This window comes from Cavia porcellus, unplaced genomic scaffold, assembly GCF_034190915.1.
Source record: "Cavia porcellus strain 051 isolate PalLab524CR breed Dunkin Hartley unplaced genomic scaffold, mCavPor4.1 scaffold_12, whole genome shotgun sequence".
NCBI classification, from domain to species: Eukaryota; Metazoa; Chordata; class Mammalia; order Rodentia; family Caviidae; genus Cavia; species Cavia porcellus.
Genome location: NW_026947495.1, coordinates 6,608,496 through 6,627,160, shown reverse-complemented (window position 1 = coordinate 6,627,160; position 18,665 = coordinate 6,608,496). Strand labels below are relative to the sequence as shown.

General features: G+C 44.2%; 1 protein-coding gene across 4 annotated transcripts in view; it reads right to left on the bottom strand.

The window, feature by feature from the left end:
- Arhgef4 (Rho guanine nucleotide exchange factor 4) overlaps positions 1–18,447 on the bottom strand; it is a 71,105-nt gene extending 52,658 nt beyond the window's left edge. For 2 of the 4 annotated variants that reach the window (XM_063258775.1, XM_063258776.1), the window contains exon 1: positions 17,927–18,447. In XM_063258775.1, the coding sequence (XP_063114845.1) occupies positions 17,927–18,311 (385 nt within the window). In that variant the 5' untranslated portion in view covers positions 18,312–18,447. The remainder of the gene's footprint in view (positions 1–17,926) is intronic. The other 2 variants (XM_063258773.1, XM_063258774.1) reach the window with 2 other exon arrangements.
- Between the last annotated feature and the right edge of the window lie 218 nt (positions 18,448–18,665).

Below are 18,665 nucleotides of genomic sequence, written 5' to 3'. Positions count from 1 at the left end.
AGAATTTTTGGCATTTTGAAGTTATTACCCCTTTGTTTTCTGGCTTCCACTGTTACTGGTAACAAGTATGTTTTTAGTCTAATTATTCCATGATGAATTCCTCCCCTGTGTATCAGTGTGTTGTTGTTGCTTTTAATATCTCGTACTTTTATTTGGTGTTTACAGTTTCACCACTATGCATGGTATGTTGTAATTGTTGAAAATTCAGATCTTTCAGCCAGACGTGGTAGCACACCCTTGTAATCCCAGTACTCAGAAGGCTGAGGCAGGAGATCACTAGGAATTTGAGGCGAGCCTGGGTTGCACAGTGAGTTCAAAGCCAGCCTGAACTACACAGTAAGACCCTTTCTCAAAAAAAAAAAAATCAGATCTTTCAATCAATTTTGGAAATCTTCGGTCATTTATTCTTAAACATTTTCTCATTCTCTCTTTTTTTCTCTCTCTCATTTTTCTTTTTTGAGGCAGGGTTTCACTATACAGTTCAGGTTGGCCTTGAACTTACTTTGTAGCCTAGGCTAGCCTTGAATTTGCCACAATCCTCTTGCCTCAGCCTCCTGAGGTATGTGCCACTGTGTACCTGGCTCTATTTTTTCTTTTTAATGTCTTTTAAATGAATGGATGCACCAGTCTATACTCCCACCAACAGTGGAGCAGGTGTTCCTTTTTCCCTGCATCCTCGCCAACATTTGTTATCAGTTATTTTCTTGATGGCAGCCATTCTTTCCAGGGTGAGATGAAATCTCAATGCTGTTTTAATTTACATTTCTCGAATGCCCAGTGATGGTGAACATTTCTTCATATATTTGCCATTTGTATATCTTCATCTGAGAACTGTGTGTTCATCTCTGATGCCCAGTTTTGGAGGCAGGGGGTCTTTGAATTTGGGGGGCTTGATGTTTTTCCGTTCTTTATATGTTCTGGATATAATTCCTTTGTCTGAGGGATTGTTAGCTAAAATTCTTTCCCATTCTGTGGGTTTTCTTTTCACTTTATTGGTGATTTATTTTGAAGTGCAAAAACTTTTTAGTAATATGAGATCCCAGTTGTTGAGTCTTTGAAGTATTTCCCATGCAGTTTTTTTTATTCATGAATTCTTTCCCTATCCCTATGTCTTCAAGGTTTTTATCTACCTTGTTCTCCAGTAGACTTAGTGTTTTTGTTTTAATATTTAGACCCTTGATCCATTTTTACTTTAGTTTAGTGCATGGTGATAGGCATGGGTCTATTTTTAGTCTTTGGCATGTGGAAAGCCAATTTTTCCAACACCATTTATTAAAGAAGCTATCTTTTTTTCAGTGAACTTGTTTAGCCTCTTTGTCAAGTATTAGGTGCCTAAGTGTCTTTGTAGTTGTGTTTGCATCTTCTAATACGTTCCACTGATCCTCAAGTCTATTTCTTTGCCAGTACCATACTGATTTTACCACTAAGGTTTTGTAGTATAGTTTCAAGTCAGGACTCGAGATGCCTCCTGTTTTGCCTATGTTGCTCAGAATCACCTTTGCTATTCTAGGTTTCTTCTGTTTCCAGATCAATTTTAGGAATATTTTCTCTAGATCTGTAAGGTATGTTAATGGTATTTTGATGGGGATTGCACTGAATCTGTGCAACCACTGTGGAAATCAGTATGGAGATTCCTTAAAAAAATAGGCCTGGAAGTTCCATTCAATCCAGCTATTCCCCTCCTGGGTATTTTCCCAGAAAAATTGAAAAGGTCATGTCACAGTGATATATGCGCACCCATGTTCATAGCAGCACAATTTGTGATTGCTAAATCTTGGAAACAACCAAAATGCTCATCAACCAGAGTGGATGAAAAAAATGTGGTATTTTTATGCAATGGCATACTATTCAACTATAAAAAGGATGATCTTGAGGCCTTTATAGCTAAAAGAAGGCAACTTGAGAATGTCATTAGTGAAATAAACAAGATTCACATTAGTAAATATCACATTGTTTCTCTAGTATAAAAAATAATAAGAACTGACAGAATAATGGGATCCAAAAAAGTATAACAGATATTGTGAAAGTGAAAGGGAAGGAAAGTGCTCTAAAGGATATAATAGTATGTGCAGTATGTAAATTGGTGACCATATTACTAAAATTCTATTAGATCACTGAGCAGAAGAGGTTGCACTGTTAATGTTTTGAGTGCCTAGCTACTTTTTATGCTTTGAGTTTGTAACTTTAACTATTGTTAAAATGACAATATATAATGTAACAACTAATGACTTATGATATTAATTTTCTTAAATTCTATATTCACCTATTTTCTCTCTGTGTTCTGCATCTGCAAATTCAATCAGTCATGCATCAAAAATTTGCGAAAAAAAAACTGCATCTGTACTGAACATGTACAGACTTTCTCCTTGTCCTTATTCTCTGAACAGGGAAACACACTATATTAGACATTATAAGCTATCTACAGATGATTTAATGTACATAGGGTATATTAAGACCCTTTCCATGGTGCCAGTTATTGGGGACTCCTGTAGTTGGTTTCAGTCTCCTGCCCAGGTTATGGCACACAGTAGGTAAGGAAAGAAAGAGCAAGAGAAGAATCATGTCAGCTGACAAATCATGGTCTCCAACAGGGGAATGTGGTAGGGGGTGCAAATACACCATCATTCCCACAAGGGGCGTCAGCATCTGTGAATTCCTGGCTCTGTGGGCTCCTGGAATCAGTCCCCTTGGACACTAAGAGACAACTAATTCAAGGTGTTAACTAACTTATCTTGAGAACCCTTTAGTGTTGTACCTGGGAACTCTCTTCTATTCCTCTGAGTTTAGCTGTGCAGTTAAGAAAATTCTTGCTGTATTTTATCCGTATATTGAGGGTTTTAGACCATGAGAGTTTTAAATGTGTCTCAGTTCACTGTCTTGTAGAACTGGAAGTTTTAATTTCATCTTTACCAATTCACCAAAGGCGGCGAACAACAGCTCATAAGGCTGTAAACGCATTAATAAGCTAGCAATAAGAAATTAAATGAAATCTTCCTCTGTTAAATTTCAGGTGAAATGTTTTCAATTTTTTTTACCAATACTCAAAACACATCTATTTACCAATGCTTTGCACACAGCTGTAAAGTTTACAAGACATATTTTGAGCCATAGATTATTAGGAGCCATAGATTATTTAGGAGAAAAAAAAGAGAACTGAGTTGAGCATGAAGTATAAATTTTGGAGATGGTACATTTTATTTTAAAAAATAGAGTAACAAAACTAACTGCTATCATTGGGGCATGGTGGTGCATGTCTATAATCCCAGCGCTCAGGAGGCTGAGGTAGGAGGATTGTTGCAAGTTCAAGACCAGCCTGGGCTGCAAAGGGAGCTGAAGACCAGCCTGAACTGCATAGTGAGATCCTGTCTCAAAAGGCAAAAACAAACAAACAAAATCCCTAAACAAACAAACAAAAAAAAAAACCCTAGCTCCTATCAAAGATTTGCTCAAAATCTTCACTTCATTTACCGTCTTAGGATCCTTACTTATGTGAGCTGATTTCCTATACCTTTTCTACTCACAGTTTCAGACGACAGTGATTGATATAAAATGATGACCTAGTGCTAGGTGATGACCATCAGCAGTGGTCCTTGGGGAAAACTGGAGAAAAGATCAAACCCAGATGAGGCATCCATCATGTGCCATACAGTAAGTCAGAAACCTTACATTTAAGGGAGAAGGGGAGAAGGAATGAAGGGAAAGAGGCAAATGATAAAAAAAAGAAGAATTAAGATATATTATGTCAGGTAGCTGCTGAGCTGTATCCCTGGCCCTAAGATATATTATGTACAGGTACAAATCCCAATGATGAATATAATCATTATGTGTGTCAAAAGTATACCAATAAAATTAACAAAAAAGAAACATTACATTCATCTCTCAGCTGATGAACTATCATCTGTTCTGCTGAAGAAATGAGAAAACCCTCACTTGAGAACAGCTAATTCACCCAGGCCACAGAGTTACCAGAGAGCAAGGACTGCCCTCAGAGGAGCCCACTTCGAAGCTCAGTCTACTTTATTACAAAACGTTCATCACTGCTGATAGTTAATCAGCAAAGAACAAAAATTAAATCATTGTCTATAGTTTCAACTAAAAATAAGGGAGAGATGGATTGAAGGTGCTGAAGATGAAAGTGCAAAAATATTACAGCAAAAAAGTTTTGCCATTTATCCTTGACTTTCAGAATAATTTTCTCAAAAGAATTCTCAATTCTCTCCCCTGAGGAGAGAATGCATAAAAATCTGCTGAATCTGCCAAACCTTCAAACCTCATCTGAAGTCAAAATTCTAGTCCCTAACAACTCTGGGTCCCCACAGGCGACAGAGACCAGCAAGCCCAGGGCAAGGCAGTGAGGGGCAGGAGAGCCATCACCCAACTGGGTTTGATAAGCCAGCACAGAGGGCTCTGCTTTCTCAAACTGCCTTCCGAGAGTCACAATGCTGAGTTCAGGACCCTCTCCCGGGCCCTGGGAGTCCTAGTCCAGGCCAATGGCTCCCAGCTCAGGTAGCTACAGGGATGATTTTCCAGACTCTCAAGTCCTTTCAGAGAAGGGTAGCACAAAGAACTCGCTTGGTGCCCACTGGGTCACCACTGTGTCACAAGGAGCAAAACAAAAAACAAATCATGTGTCTTCATCAAAAAAGGCTGACAGAGATGAGCCTCGCACACCACCCTGTGCACAAATCACATCAGAAGCATCAAGGGAAGGTGACAGGTGTGTGCACAGGCACACGCATACACACACACAATCCTGAAGGAAACAGAGCTGGCCCTTCATACCTGCAGGCTCTGCATCTGTAGATTTGATCAAACTCAGATCACAAATATTTGGGGAAAAAACTGTGCTTATATTAAACATATACAGACATTTTTGTCATCACCATCTAAATAGTATAGTATAAGAACTACTGACACAGCAGTTACGTATGATAAATAAGGAATGTGAACATTATGTACCTCAAATAGACTAATAAAAAATAAAGTATATAGGAAGATGCATATAGGTTCTATATAAATAACACTATTTTTATATGCGACTTGAGCATCCATTCAGTGCCTGGGGGTGTCCAAGAATCAGCCTCAGTGGATACTGAGGGACAACCGTGTACCAAAAATCAAATTGTGAAGAGGGATGATGAGTAATTACTGATTCTTCTTGTTCATTCAGATTTTTTACTACTGTCATGTTCAAGGCTAAAAATATAACATACTTGTTATTTTATAAAAATATACTACTTATAGTATATTTTCCTACCATAAACAGCCTACTACTATAAAAATGAAAATATAACAGAGGATAATCTTGTTCCAGGGACTCATAGTACATTGTGAACAATACTACAATCAAAACGCCATTCAGGGGGCTTGAATGAAGCTCCATGGTAAACAGTTAGTATATATGAGGCCCTGAGTTCAGTTCTCAGCATGCCCCAAAAAACCTCATTCAAACTTATCAGGAATATTCAAATTTTACAAGTACTTTAACTCACAAAATTTAATTTTAGAAGATCATAATGACAGAACAATACAAAGAAAAATAATAGTTATGGAAGAATACAAAGATGTGTGGAAGACATCCATTCTGGTGCTTAAAATTCCAAAACACTAGGAATGGCAACCTCAGTGCTCATACTAGGATACTGACTAAAACATTATGAGACACTCATCAAGTGGACTTATAGGTAGCTTACATTGTTGAGGAATACTGAGTGACATCCAGAGAATCCCACAATGTATTAGTATGTCTAGTAGGGATGGGGAATAGATCATGGGACAAAACACATATTACAAGCTCCACTTTGTTAATAAAAAGTTCATATAACAAAATGTTAGTAGTGTTTCTGGGTTGCGAGATTTCGTCCTAAACACGTACAATTAGCACATATTATTCTTGTAATAATAGCAACCCATAACAGCAAAATCTTCCCATCTTCAAACTCCTAGGTTCAACCTCATTTCTTTGTGTCTGTGGATTAGTGCTTCATTCTTTATTGCTATCATGTTCAAATCTAGAAATGTAATGTACTTCTGTTATTTTATAAAAATATACTATTTATGATATAGTATGTTTTCCTACTGCAAACACCCTACCTCTAATATAAAATTGAAAACACAATAGAGGAAACTGTAATACAGGTGAGTCTAACTTCTAACCGGAGATGCTACCAAAATGGAGCACCACTTACTTTGATGCAGCTCTAGAGCTTGAGTTCTGGTCCTCTGAGAACACCTCCAAGGTTTCTGAGGCCTTCTCAGAGCCACCCTGGAAGAGCAGCCTCCTGACATAGGATAGTGTGTAGGTAAGCTCAGGTCCCCTGAGTGCTCACTGGACACAGACCAACCAATGTGTCCAAAGGAAACACATCTGACTTGTTTTTCTACCAGAGATTCATCCATTCATTCCACAGATTTATTCTGTATTATGTGCCAGGTTAAGTGCTTTATACCCGACTTCCTCTGATCTTCATGAAAACCTTCAAAATCACGTTGTAATTCTGATTTTACAGTGAGATAGCTGAATGTCACTTGTCATTTTGTCAGTATCGGCTCACTTGTTAGCTGGCTGCAGTGAATCGTGGCTGGGATCTGGATCCTGTGTCTATGTGGGTTCCCAGGCCAGCAACTTTAATAACAACCTATTATTCATCTCTCATGTTTTTTATTTTTCTTAAATGAGAGATCAGACTTGATGCTTAGAACACTGATTCCTATCTTTCACCTCATTCATGAGCTGCTACTGCATTAAAAGCTTACCACCAATGTAGCACTGACTGCTGATGTGTGCAAGATCTCAGCCCAGGGACCCAAAAGCAGCAGGGTTAGGAAGGAGTCATTTAACAATGCATCAGAATCCACCATCTTGTCCCTTGAGGGGTTCTTGTCAAAACTTGAGAGTGCTGGGTCACCTCCCCAGCTTTCAGAGTTGCCTCCCTGGGATCTGTATGGATGTGTGCAGGGCTGGGTGACTCTGCCTGCCCCTCAGACCCCTGCTTCCTGGGCAACCACATGGGCTGTAGCATGAGATGAGGGCACTGCATGTCATGAGCCACTATTGTGGCCAGGCACAAAGCTGAGCTGCTCACCAAGAGCCAGGAGGCTGCTGGATGCTATGGTGGACACAACAACAGAGGGAGGGATAGAAAAACCACGAGTCAGCTCACTGATTTGGGAGAACACATTTAGGAATTTCAATTTTCTACTACTTTTTAGGACTGAGAACACATTTCTCATAAGTCCACCTTCCTCACCAGAACACCACCACATTGCTGTGTGGGCCAGGGCACTGTTGACAAGGAAGGAAAGAAAGAGGAGAAAGTGCTTCAAAGTCTGCCACCTGACCAAAGGCAACAAGGAGGGAGGACCTGGACGATAGAGACTCATAAGGCAAATTCCCAGTTTCCTGTGCATCTTGCTTTGAGCCATTTAAAATGCTGTTTTATGTGGACGCTGGGTGTGTGTGTGTGTGTGTGTGTGTGTGTGTGTGTGTGTATAAAATGTGGATGCAACATGAGGCAAAGCAGAGGCACAGATGAAATGCAATGTGCCCTTTTTGCTGGGCCCTGAGTGCTCATGTGGGAGGCAGAGCTCTGCCTTGAGGATGCTGCTCCTACCCCACCTCTGGGCATGTCAGCTGTGCTCTGCTTTCCTGTAGCTCACCTCCCTCCTGACCAACAGCCAGCCTTGCTGCTGGCAGAGGTGTTTTTCCCCTTCAACACCTTAGCAGCACGTCTGGGCTATACTTCTAGCAATCTGTGTCTTCTCCGCCTCACATGTATAAATAGCATTTTAAAATGAGCCCAGAAGCCCTGTTGTAGACACTTTGTGACACAATGTCTGACTAGCTCACACAGGGATTAAGATGATCACACTTGTCACAGGAGATGGGATCCCCTGTGGGCTCTGAAACTGTGAGTAAGCCTGGCCGCCTCTGTGGATGGACTGCTCTTGCCCATTGCGAGCAGCTCAGGTGACTGAGGAGTCATTGCTTTCTAGATAAAGGCCAATGCAGAGAGAAGGCAGCAAAAATCACACAAAACATACACACCCAGCACACAGATACAACATGGACACTACACATATCATATATACAACCCACATACACATGTAGCCATCCTGCATAAACCACCTACCCACATGCACAGCACACACTGTACACATACACATATGCATGATCACACACACACACACACACACACACACACACACACACACACACGTACATACAGAACTGTCTGGCTCCCAGGCTGTTAATGACTTCTACCTAGATGTCCCTCAACACCTCATGCAGTCAAAGGTGGGGTTTTTCGGAGGTGGCTGGATCCAGAGTACATGGTGCTGGGATTAAGGTTGCCCCACCCTGGTTGGAAGGTAAGGGCAGAAAGATGGCTGCTGCTGCTTCTGCTGTTTCTCTACTTGACAGCTGTTGCCTCCTGCCTGCCCTGTGATGTCCCTGCCTTGAAGTCAGCCACCATGGATTGGAACCTCAAAGCCATAAGCCAAATAAACCTTTTCTCCTTTAACTTTGGGTGTTGGGTATTTTGTTTCAGCAATTATAATAGTAACAAAGACAGGGGCTCTCTGTAGGCTAGACTGTACTTCAGTTTTTATGTTGTAACTATTCTTTGGCTTGAGTGAGCCCCTCTTACCATACCCTGCTTGCTTCAGCCAGTGGAATCCATTTCACTGTCTTTAGTCTTTTCAGGCTTTTAGAGTTACAGAGAGCTGTCTACTTCATTTCCTTAGACTCTGACTTTCCACACTGCCCCTCACACTGCCTCCTGCCTCACAGTGAATTAGGTGTGGTAGCTGGTGTTGGCTGATCTTAGTGATCATTGTTTAGAAGGTCCTTTACAACCTCTCACTTCAGAGCTTAGAGCCCAAGAAAGCATGCGATATTCCACACACCAGTGCAAACAGGACGTCGAGCACTAAATCAACATTTCCCAAGTTTCTACAAGATGCATGTACACACACAAGTCCATGCACAGTTAGGAGGTGCTGGGATGAGGCCTCCAGGTCACTGAGAGTGTACCTTGGGAAAGAAATGTGTGCTGTCAGTCTCTCTCTGACTTCCTGTTTGTGGGTCTAATCTCTTATACATGCATGTGTGCATTGCTGCCATGAGCTTTTACCACTTGTAGCTCTCACAAGATGCCAAACAGAAGGGGATATCTGATATTAGACTGTAAGGGACCAAAGCTGTCCTTCTAAACCTTTTCTCTTTATAGTTATTTACCTCCAGAATTTTCCTTCAGTAACACAAAACTGACTACTATAATCCATTAAGACCGGGAGTCTGGGCCATAAGATTCTTAGCATGACTCGAGTCACTTCCCTATGTACTGCCCTGGATAGCCTCACCACACATCAGTTTTCTCATTTGTTCGCTGGAGAACAAACAGGACCCTTGGACCAGGTGGGGCTTTTTGAAGGTGGCTCTGTCTAGGGTGTATGATGCTGGGATTCAGAATGTGATGCTAGGATTGAGTTGTGAGTGCTCCCTGCCCTAAGGGTGATAGCCTGGATAAGCTATAAGGCCAAAGGAGGCTATTTGTATGTTGTGTGCTGCTTTTTCTGTCTTCTTTATGCCATCAACTGCTTCTCCTGTGACGCCCCTCTGCCATGCCACCCTGCCTTGGAGCAGTCAACTATGAACCGAAACCTCTACAACAGTGAGTTAACTAAGTCTTTCTTCCCTAACTCTAGGTTTTGGATATTTTGTCTCAGTATTGAGGAAGAGTAACTAAGACACTGGGAGAGTCAGTGTTTAACCCCTGGCTTAGACTATTCCAAGAACTCCTTCAACGGTTGCCTATTGGCAGTTACACAATGCATGAAGACAGTAAGGTCTTGATGGATGATAGACAGGATTAGTGCTCAAGAAAGACCCTAATGGAGCGGAACAGTTCCAATCACTGAGTGATGTCACAGTCATGGCACAATTGCAGCATTTCACGTCACTATCATTTGTGAGGACGCTGATGGGAACAAACCTGCTGCATGGCCAGTCACGTAAACTCACAGTAAGGCTGTCTTGATAAAGATGATAAATGACCCAGTCTCTAGCTCCTATGTTTACTATGCTGTGCTTTTTATTGTTACTTCAGAGCATACCCCTACTTACAAAGAAAGTTTACTTTAAAAGAATATACTACAACATGCAGCAGCTGCTCACATTTCAAGCTTATTGCATTTCTAAGCTACATAACCTTCTCTTATGGTTGATTTAATCTTCTCTTGTTGGCTTGTCATGGTCTTAGGAGAAACAGGGAACACACACACACACACACACACACACACACACACACGCATGCACACACCCCATACAGCTAGGCATGTAGCCTAAATCTGTGTAATATCCTATGATATTCTCATATAACCACACAATTACATAACAGCATTTCTCAGCACTTGTCCTGGTCATTAAGCAAAACATGACTGCTCTCCTTCTGGCTACTTGCCTTACTAGATCACTGCTGGCCTCCCTAACATCTTAATGCTCAAGATCACACTAAGGCCTCATGCAGGGGAGTCAGTGCTTCACTTCAACACAAGGCAGCTACATGCTCACCTACTCAGTTCTCTTCTTGAGGGACTTCTAATTAGCATCCTTATAGAGAAGCAACAGTGATCTAAAATTGAGTTTGTACCCAACACGAAACCAAGACATATCATATTCTGGTTTGTCAAGTAAGACCCAACAAATTTTAAGCTAGTAAATCATACAAAATATGTCCTCTGTCCATAATCAAATAAAACTGAAAATCAATAAAACAACATTGGGAAAAATCCAGTATTTAGAAATTAATAATTATACCAGCGATGGTGGTACTTCCCTGGACTCCGGGCACTTGGAGGCAGGAGAATCACAAGTTCAAGGACAGCTTGGGACACCTGACAAGACCATGTCTTTTTAAAAAAAATACCACATTTAAAAATAATCTATAGATAAAAGAAGTCATAAGGAAAATTAGAAAACACTTTTAATTGAACAAAAATTTTTAAAAAGCACAAATTCTAAGCTTGCGAAGTACAGGTAGAGTAGTGCTTACAGAAAAGTGTGTAGATTTCAAAGTGCGTATTACAAAAGAGGAAATACGTCACATCAACTGTGTATAATTAGCCATTAGGAAGCTGTAATGAACAGAAAATAAACCCAAAGAAAGTGGAATATAGGAAATAATAAAAGAAAAAAGTCAGTGAAAACAAAAACAGAAAAACAACAGAGAAAAATCAATGAGGTCAGAGCTGGTGTTTTGCAAAGTTAATAAAACTGATGAACCTCTAATCAGACTAATTAAAAACAACAGCAAAGACTTTATATTAGCAACAAGAAGACTCTACATATTTTTTTAAAAAAATTTTGGGGGTGTTTTGAGACAGGGTCACCCTATATGTGCCGGCTGGTCTTGAACTATGTAAGCCTGACTGGCCTCAAACTCAGGCCCATCCTCCAGCCTCAGCCGCCTGAGTGCTAGGATTACAGGCGTATGCCATCATGTCCAATTTAGCCTCTATATACTGTAAAACCATCTAAGAGAATACTTTGAGTATCCTATGCCCACAACTGTCTGTCTTAGCTGAAATGGATCGATTCCTTGACATGTTCAACTACCAACAGTCCATAACCTGAATAATTACATGCAAAGTAAAGTAAGTGAATTCACAATCAAAAACCTTCCGACATCTGGTCCCTGCAGGACCAGGCAGCTTCACTGGTGAATCTTAGTAAAAATAACAGCTAAATCCTGACAGCTCTAAACTTTATCTGAGCTCTGTACTCCCGCAAGCAGAGAAACCCCTTGCTGGCCATGGGGGACCCTGTCCTCCCATCTCCTGAGATAAGACCCGTATCTTCTATGATTTCCCCTTTTAAGCACAGCATTCCAACTTTTCCCACTCTCAGAGTCTTTCCTCATGAATGAACACACTCCCTCTCCCGACTGCCCAGCGCCCAGGCCTTGTGGTCACACCTCTGCTTCCTTGCTGAAAAGGCCGCCCTGTTCTGCCCGGTCTGGAAACAAAGCTGTGTTCTGCACCTTGCCCTGGCCCATGGACTGATGTTCGAGCCAAGCACAGACAGATGTGGACACACCGAGTTCTGGAACTGCCTCTTTGGGGTTCACACTTAATCTGTGATCTCTGTGAACAGATCAGGGGCTGACAGGGAGATCTCTTCCTGTGAGGTGAAAGATGACAGGGAAAGAACCCTTTCTCTCTACCTTAAGCTCAAATCATTAATTCCATACCCACTGGGAAGTGGATATGCAGACTGAAAAGTTTTGTGTCTGTGTTTATGCTTGACTACATTCGGAATTTTAAAAACAAAGTCAAGCTTTCTCCCTGTATGACTGTTCATAGCTCTGTACTTTGTAAAGGTCCATGTATAATAATCTTCTGACTCCAGATTGTATCACTAGATTTGATATAAAAATCTCTTAAATGAATTCTACTCTGGCTTAGAGGTAAGTAAACATTGGAATGAACTGAATATTCCTAAAATGAACAGAAGTTAGGGAAATTGGACCTTGTCATAGTTACTTTTCTTGTTTTTAAGACAAAATACCCAACATCCAAAGTTAAGGAAGGAAAGGTTTATTTAGCTTATAATTTGTAGAAATTTCAGCCCATAATCAGCTGGCTCTCAGGCAGGGTGGCATGGCAGACAGATATGCCAGGGAGAACCAGTCCATGACGGGCAGAAGGAAGTGGAGCAAGCAAGGGGCAAAACAAGCCTCTTTCTGTTCCTTTTATACCCTGTCTAGGCCATCAAGATTAGCCTGGTGCCAAGCAATCAGTGGAGTGAGGGATCACACACTCCAGATTCAACCATCTCTGAAAAAGTCCCATGATGACTGCATGAAGTTTTAGGGCACAGCTAGACACAAACCATAACACACCTCAAATGTTTTCAGTGTGAAAAAGCAGATACATACAAATATACTCAAAATTTTTAAGTAACCAGGTTCATAATAACTACTTAGGTAAATTTTTGATAAATAAGACCAGTTTTATATTTGTTTATGGAGTATAGCTATGACTTTTCTTTTTTTCTTACGCAGCTGAGCTAAACCCCCAGCCCAACTTTTCTATTTTGTTAGAAATAATACAAAGTATGAAAAAAGCAGTGAATGTTTAAATTTAAAATTTTTTTTACAGTAAAAGACACACTGTCTTCTCAAACACCCTTCTCTTCCGTGTCTTTAGAAGGTATGATAAAAAAACATGGCCAGCACTGCTGCTGAGGCTGTCCAATAGGAAGATGGGCTTGGAAACAGCACTGCGGGGTCCTCATCCACTCTGTGCACTACTCTGGTGCCAGAGAACTTCTGGCTCTTCTCTAATATCAAAGTGATTATGAAAGAATCAATTCAGGACACTGAGGCAGCCACACAGCATAGCTAAAGACACTCACAAAAGAAGGGGTTTCTCTGGACCACAGCCTTTCTGCTCTGGCAACATTGTCTAAGCTTCTTCATTTGTGTAGCTAAATTGTGGAGATGGATGTCCAAACTCTGCACATGCCAAAGAAAGAACTGGCCCTTGACCAACTCCTGAGGTACTTTGGAGTCCCTGGAATATACTGCATAATAAGAGTGTTTTTGTATACTCTGGTGTCTTTGGTCACACCAGAGTTGATACTGGGAGTTTTGAGGTATTCTGATTCAGTATAGGACCTGGGGGCTGGAGATCAAGCAACTATGGTCAATCTCATGTGCACTGCATGCTTAAACAGTATGACCCAACAGAGACCCTGGAGAACCAGTTAGGGGAACTTCCCTGGATGGCAACCCTTTACATGCTGTCATAAGGATTGCTGGGTGAATTACACACAGTCCATGTGAACTCAGGGAACACCTGGAAGCCTGGCCCTGGTGTCTCCCAGACTTTGCTTTGTGTCTTTTCCTTTCGTTGATTTGAATCTGCAACAGTAAGGAACTGGAACTGTGGGTATAACAGTGCTTAGAATGCTGTGAGTTCCTCTAGCCTGACAGTGGCCTGGGTTCTGTGGCACATTGTCTTGCTGGGTCTACTTCCATTAGAGCATAATAGATTGCCATCCATTGCCTATGTCTCACTGCGTCTGATTTCTTTAAGGACTAGAAAAGTGTATGATTCATCTATCACCACTGGTGCCTTGTACTGTGCTTGAAACAGGTATTAAGTAAAAGTCTGACTGCAACAGAGGCCTACCATGCTCACATGCCTGATTCCTGACTGAGCTAGATGTGTGCTTCAGAGGCCTGCAGAGGAATGTGGAAGCAACGTGAGTTCTCACCCAGGAAGAAATCGTATGATGTTGTGCAAAAGTACAGGTTGTGAAAACTGTCAATCACTGAAGCCTAGACAGAGAATTAAGCTCACTGATGACACATCCTGAACAAGAATTTAAAAAGCCTTAGCCAAATAACAGCAGAGTGATAGTGGAGGGCTCCAAAGGCCAGGGGGAGATGAGAAAGGAAGGCAGAAAGAAGGGCCATGGAGTTTCCGCCCTGCCAACTACATTTAGTTTTTCAGATTATCTCTGCAATAATACAGATGCAAGATATTTCCATTGAAAGTGACAAAACTGAATGTGTAAACTCCAGGAATCTTTGGAAATAAGAGCCTACCAGTCATGACTTCCGTGCTTAGTTCTCTGTTCTGAGAGTTAGCTGCAATCCCAGACCCAAGCCTTTAGTTTCTTGCTGGGAACTTCAAACATGTTTAGTAACAGACTCACTACAAAAATGCACAGCAATAATTAAGCTTTGCTAAGGATCCCTCACTAGTGATTTTTAGCCATTTTTAAGAGATAAACACAGCTAACTTAAACATACACATGCTTTGTCACAGAGGTCTAAGACCAGTCAAATGAAAGAGCAACATACAACACCTGCCCACTTACTAGTGGGTGTCCAGCTCCAACCAGCACTTCAACCAGAAGCACGGGACTACAGTTTATCGGAAAAGATGTCAGGCCTTTGATTTTAACTTCTTTGTTTTGCAAACCGGGAAGGTGGTACTCCTCCATTTGTGGCTGCTGAGTAACAGTAATCATGAGTGAGCAGCCAGGGTCGTGCCAATGTGCTGGCCAAACCAGCACACTGCTTCTCGCCAGGCCTGGCTCAGCCCCACCAAATCACGGCAACCCAGGTCCAAATCACTGTCCTCACAGGGCCTGCCTGGGCACCCTAAGGCATCGCCTGTCTCAGAGCCTGTTTTCGTATCTAGATGACCAGGGAGCCTTGTGCCTGGCATATTGAAAATGCTCAAGAAATGTAATTTCTCTTTCCTTTTCCCATCAAGTTCTCCTCCCTAGCAGCCTTTTCTAAACAGACCTTATCTGAACTATAAATCCAGAGTCACTGGAGTGCTCATTTCCTCCATTCCTCCAAGGATGGGAAATAGCTAGCACACTGCAGAAGAAAAGAAGTTAATTCACAGCATTCTAATGCTGGCTTAGGGCATCAGGGTTCATTCTTCTCAGAAGTCTGGTACAGAAACCCAGCTTCATGGATTCGTCTGGCTCTGCAGCACCCCAGGCACTACCTTCTTCTACATGGAGCATAGACAGGAGGCAGGTTAGAGGGATGGGAGTTAGGAGATACAAAGGAATACAAACCCCTTCCCAGGACCTCCGCAGCCGGCTGCTGCACAGCGCTCCCCAGCGCAGCATGCCGCTTACATACCTAGTGCTACACAGACCCCATCGTTGGTGGACCAGCATGCTGCAGGTTGTGGTACTAGCTTCCTGTTCTCACATCAGCTCTGGAGTACCAAGCCACTTTATACCTGCCCTGCTTGCAGAAGCAGCTCAGAGTCTCTCAAGGAGCAGCTTTCTGGGCTTCAGCTTTTACTCTGTGCCCCTCTGATTCTCCCGTACTAACCCACTCCAGAACATTCCCTTGTCCCTTACATTGAAATTCATTTGCCTGTCTCAGTGCTGGTAGGCCAGACCTGGGATCTCTGGATCTTTGGGCTGCCTGAAAGCCAAACTGTGTCCTTTCCATCTGTCTTCCTAGTACACATTCTCTGGGACAGAATGAAACAAGGAGAGCTCACAACGGGGAGACAGCCCTCCCTGAACCTCTCTAGCAGGGTCAGAGCCAAGGAGGATCCATGTATGCCTTCCTCTGGGCAAGAGAGGAACAGGTCCTTTGATAGTCTGTTTCAAGTTCCACTTATGGTATTCACTAGCTTGGTCTGCTCAAAATGGGTTCCATTTAGGCACCCAAGAGAACAAAAAGGAGTTTCTGCAGAAGTTTCCAAAGGATAATAGGGAATCACAGCTGAAGACCAACAAAATCTTTTAGTCAGAGGAGCTATGTTAAGGCTTGTGTCTGGACATTCCCCAAAGCCTCATGTGGTCACAGGTGGGATTTTTCAGAGATGCATGGATCTAGAGTGTGTGGTGCTGGGATCAAGGGTTTGGGATTTATTCACTGATTAGTTTGGCATAGTTCTGGGTCGGATTAAGGGTGCCCTGCCCTGGATGTGTTACCTGGCAGCCTGGGTAAAAACATAAGGGCCATAAAGAGGGTTCTTTGCCACTTGTTACTCGCTTGCTGCCTACCCTGCTCTCCCCTCTCCTGCCCTGGACTGTTTCTCCTCTCAATGCCATGGTGCCCTGCCTTGAAGCCAGTGGATTATGAACAGAAACCTTTACAAACTGAGAGCTAAATCAATCTTTCCTCCTTTAACTTTGGGTGTTTTTTGTTTCAGCAACAAGAAAAGTAACTAAGATGAACCACTAAAGCATTATTCAGCTTTTGGGAATTTCACATATCTGAAGAGAGCCTCAGATGGGAGTCCCAGAGCACTCAATGCAGAAGTCTGCATGTGGTTTACCTCCTGTCCTAAACCCACTGACTTCAGAACAGACTAAATCCTGGCTCTGTTCTATGGTATTCTCACATTTCCATCCCACCCCGCTCAGTGGGGACTGGAACCCAAGTCCCACACACTGAGCAGCATCCTCAGTTCTTTTTTATGGTAAGGAGCTAAACTCCCAAGGTTGGGCTCAGACTCAAGAACCTCCTGCCTCAGCCTCCCAGAGTGCTGGGATTAGGCCAGCAGCCAGAATGACTCTTACTCCACTTGTCCCCAAAGTGGCTATGCTCCACCTAAGAAGCTGGGGACCTGCTCTCTGCACCGTTCTCTGGCTCCGATGTGGACCAGATGCCCTGCACCTCAGCCCACATCCCAAGCCCGGGTGCCCAGGTGGTTACTGCCTCCCTTCTTACACAGCTTGACCTTCCAATGCTTGTGAAGTGTTTGCGAGAGGTGAAGCAGGAAGGAACCAGGGCAGCAAGTAACCAAGAGTTGGTGTTCATCATTCACAAAGCCACTCCAGATTTCCTCACCTGTCATCTATTATGCTCTCTGTCTGCATCCAAAATCTGCCCTCAGACAGACAGGGAGCACAAGGGACACACGGCCCCAGGTGATACTGGGCCTTCTTGCTCCAGAGGGCCTGGGATGGTCTCCTCCAAGTTCAGCACCTCCATCTCCGGGCCAGGACCTCAGGCACTCCCAGGGCCAGGTAGGCAGCCCAGTCCCCTAAGCCCCGGGCTTCCCCACTAAACTTCCCACCCATCTAGGAATCAGGGAGGGCAATTTAGAGCCCGAGTCTGTGTTTGGTCAAGAACTGTTTGAGGAAGGGGAATGGGCCACCTAAGAGCTAAACTCTAGGCTCACCTTAAGCGCTGACGACAGGTCTGCATGGGCCAAAAGGGCCCCGCTGGAACAGGTGGCCCCGTTGGAAGTGGCTCAAGGGACAGGTGGGGGAAATCAAGCAAAGGAATCGGAAGAGCAAAGCACCCAGAGGAAAGGGACCAGGAGATAGCAAGGAAAAATAGAAAAACCGAGACAACGAAACAAAAGGCAGAAAAGACTGGGGAAGAAAGCGGAGGAGCGCAGGGTCAGGGCGCGGCGCCCTTACCGGCGGAGGCAGAGCGCAGGCTCTCCAGGCTCCAGGCGCGGGACAGGGCGCCGCGCATGCTGCCGCGGCCACCGCACGCCACGCCGCTACTGTCGGAGTCGGAGCCCGGGGACAGCCCCGCGCTGCTGCTGCCGCTGCCGCCGCTGCTGCTAGTGCCGAGCTCGCCGCTCGCCCGCCCGCTCGACTCGCTGGGGCACTGCTGCGCCCGCGCGCAGGGGGCGCCCAGTTCCAGCCATAGGCTCGGCGGCGGCCCGGCGGTGGGCGAGGGGGCGCGCGAGCCGGGCGCGGGGCCAGGGTTGGGGGCCGCGGGGCGCACGGGCGGCGGCGCAACGTCCTCGGCACCTTCTCCGCCCCCACGCGAACGTCGCTCCAGGCCTGCTGACATCGTGGGGCTCCCCCAAGGAGGCCGCACCTTCGCTGGGCTCTGAGGGCGCCAGGGCGCGCGGGATGTGCGCGGTAGGGGTCCAGCGCCCACCGAGGGCGCGGCGCAGGCTCCCCAGGCAGCCGCGGGCGACGAGCCGCGAGTGACCCAGGCGCGGGTCGCCGGCCGGGCCGCACGCGCACGCACGCGCGCACGCAGACTAGGCGGCGGCGGCGGGCGCGGACGCAGCACGGTTCCTGGGCTCCCGCCTTCCGCAGGGCCGCTCCAAGGAATAGGGCGCCTGGGCCGTAGGGCAGCTATGGAGCAGGTGAGCTCTCTCCTTGGACCTGCGGATCCGGTGCGGGGTGAGGGGGGCCG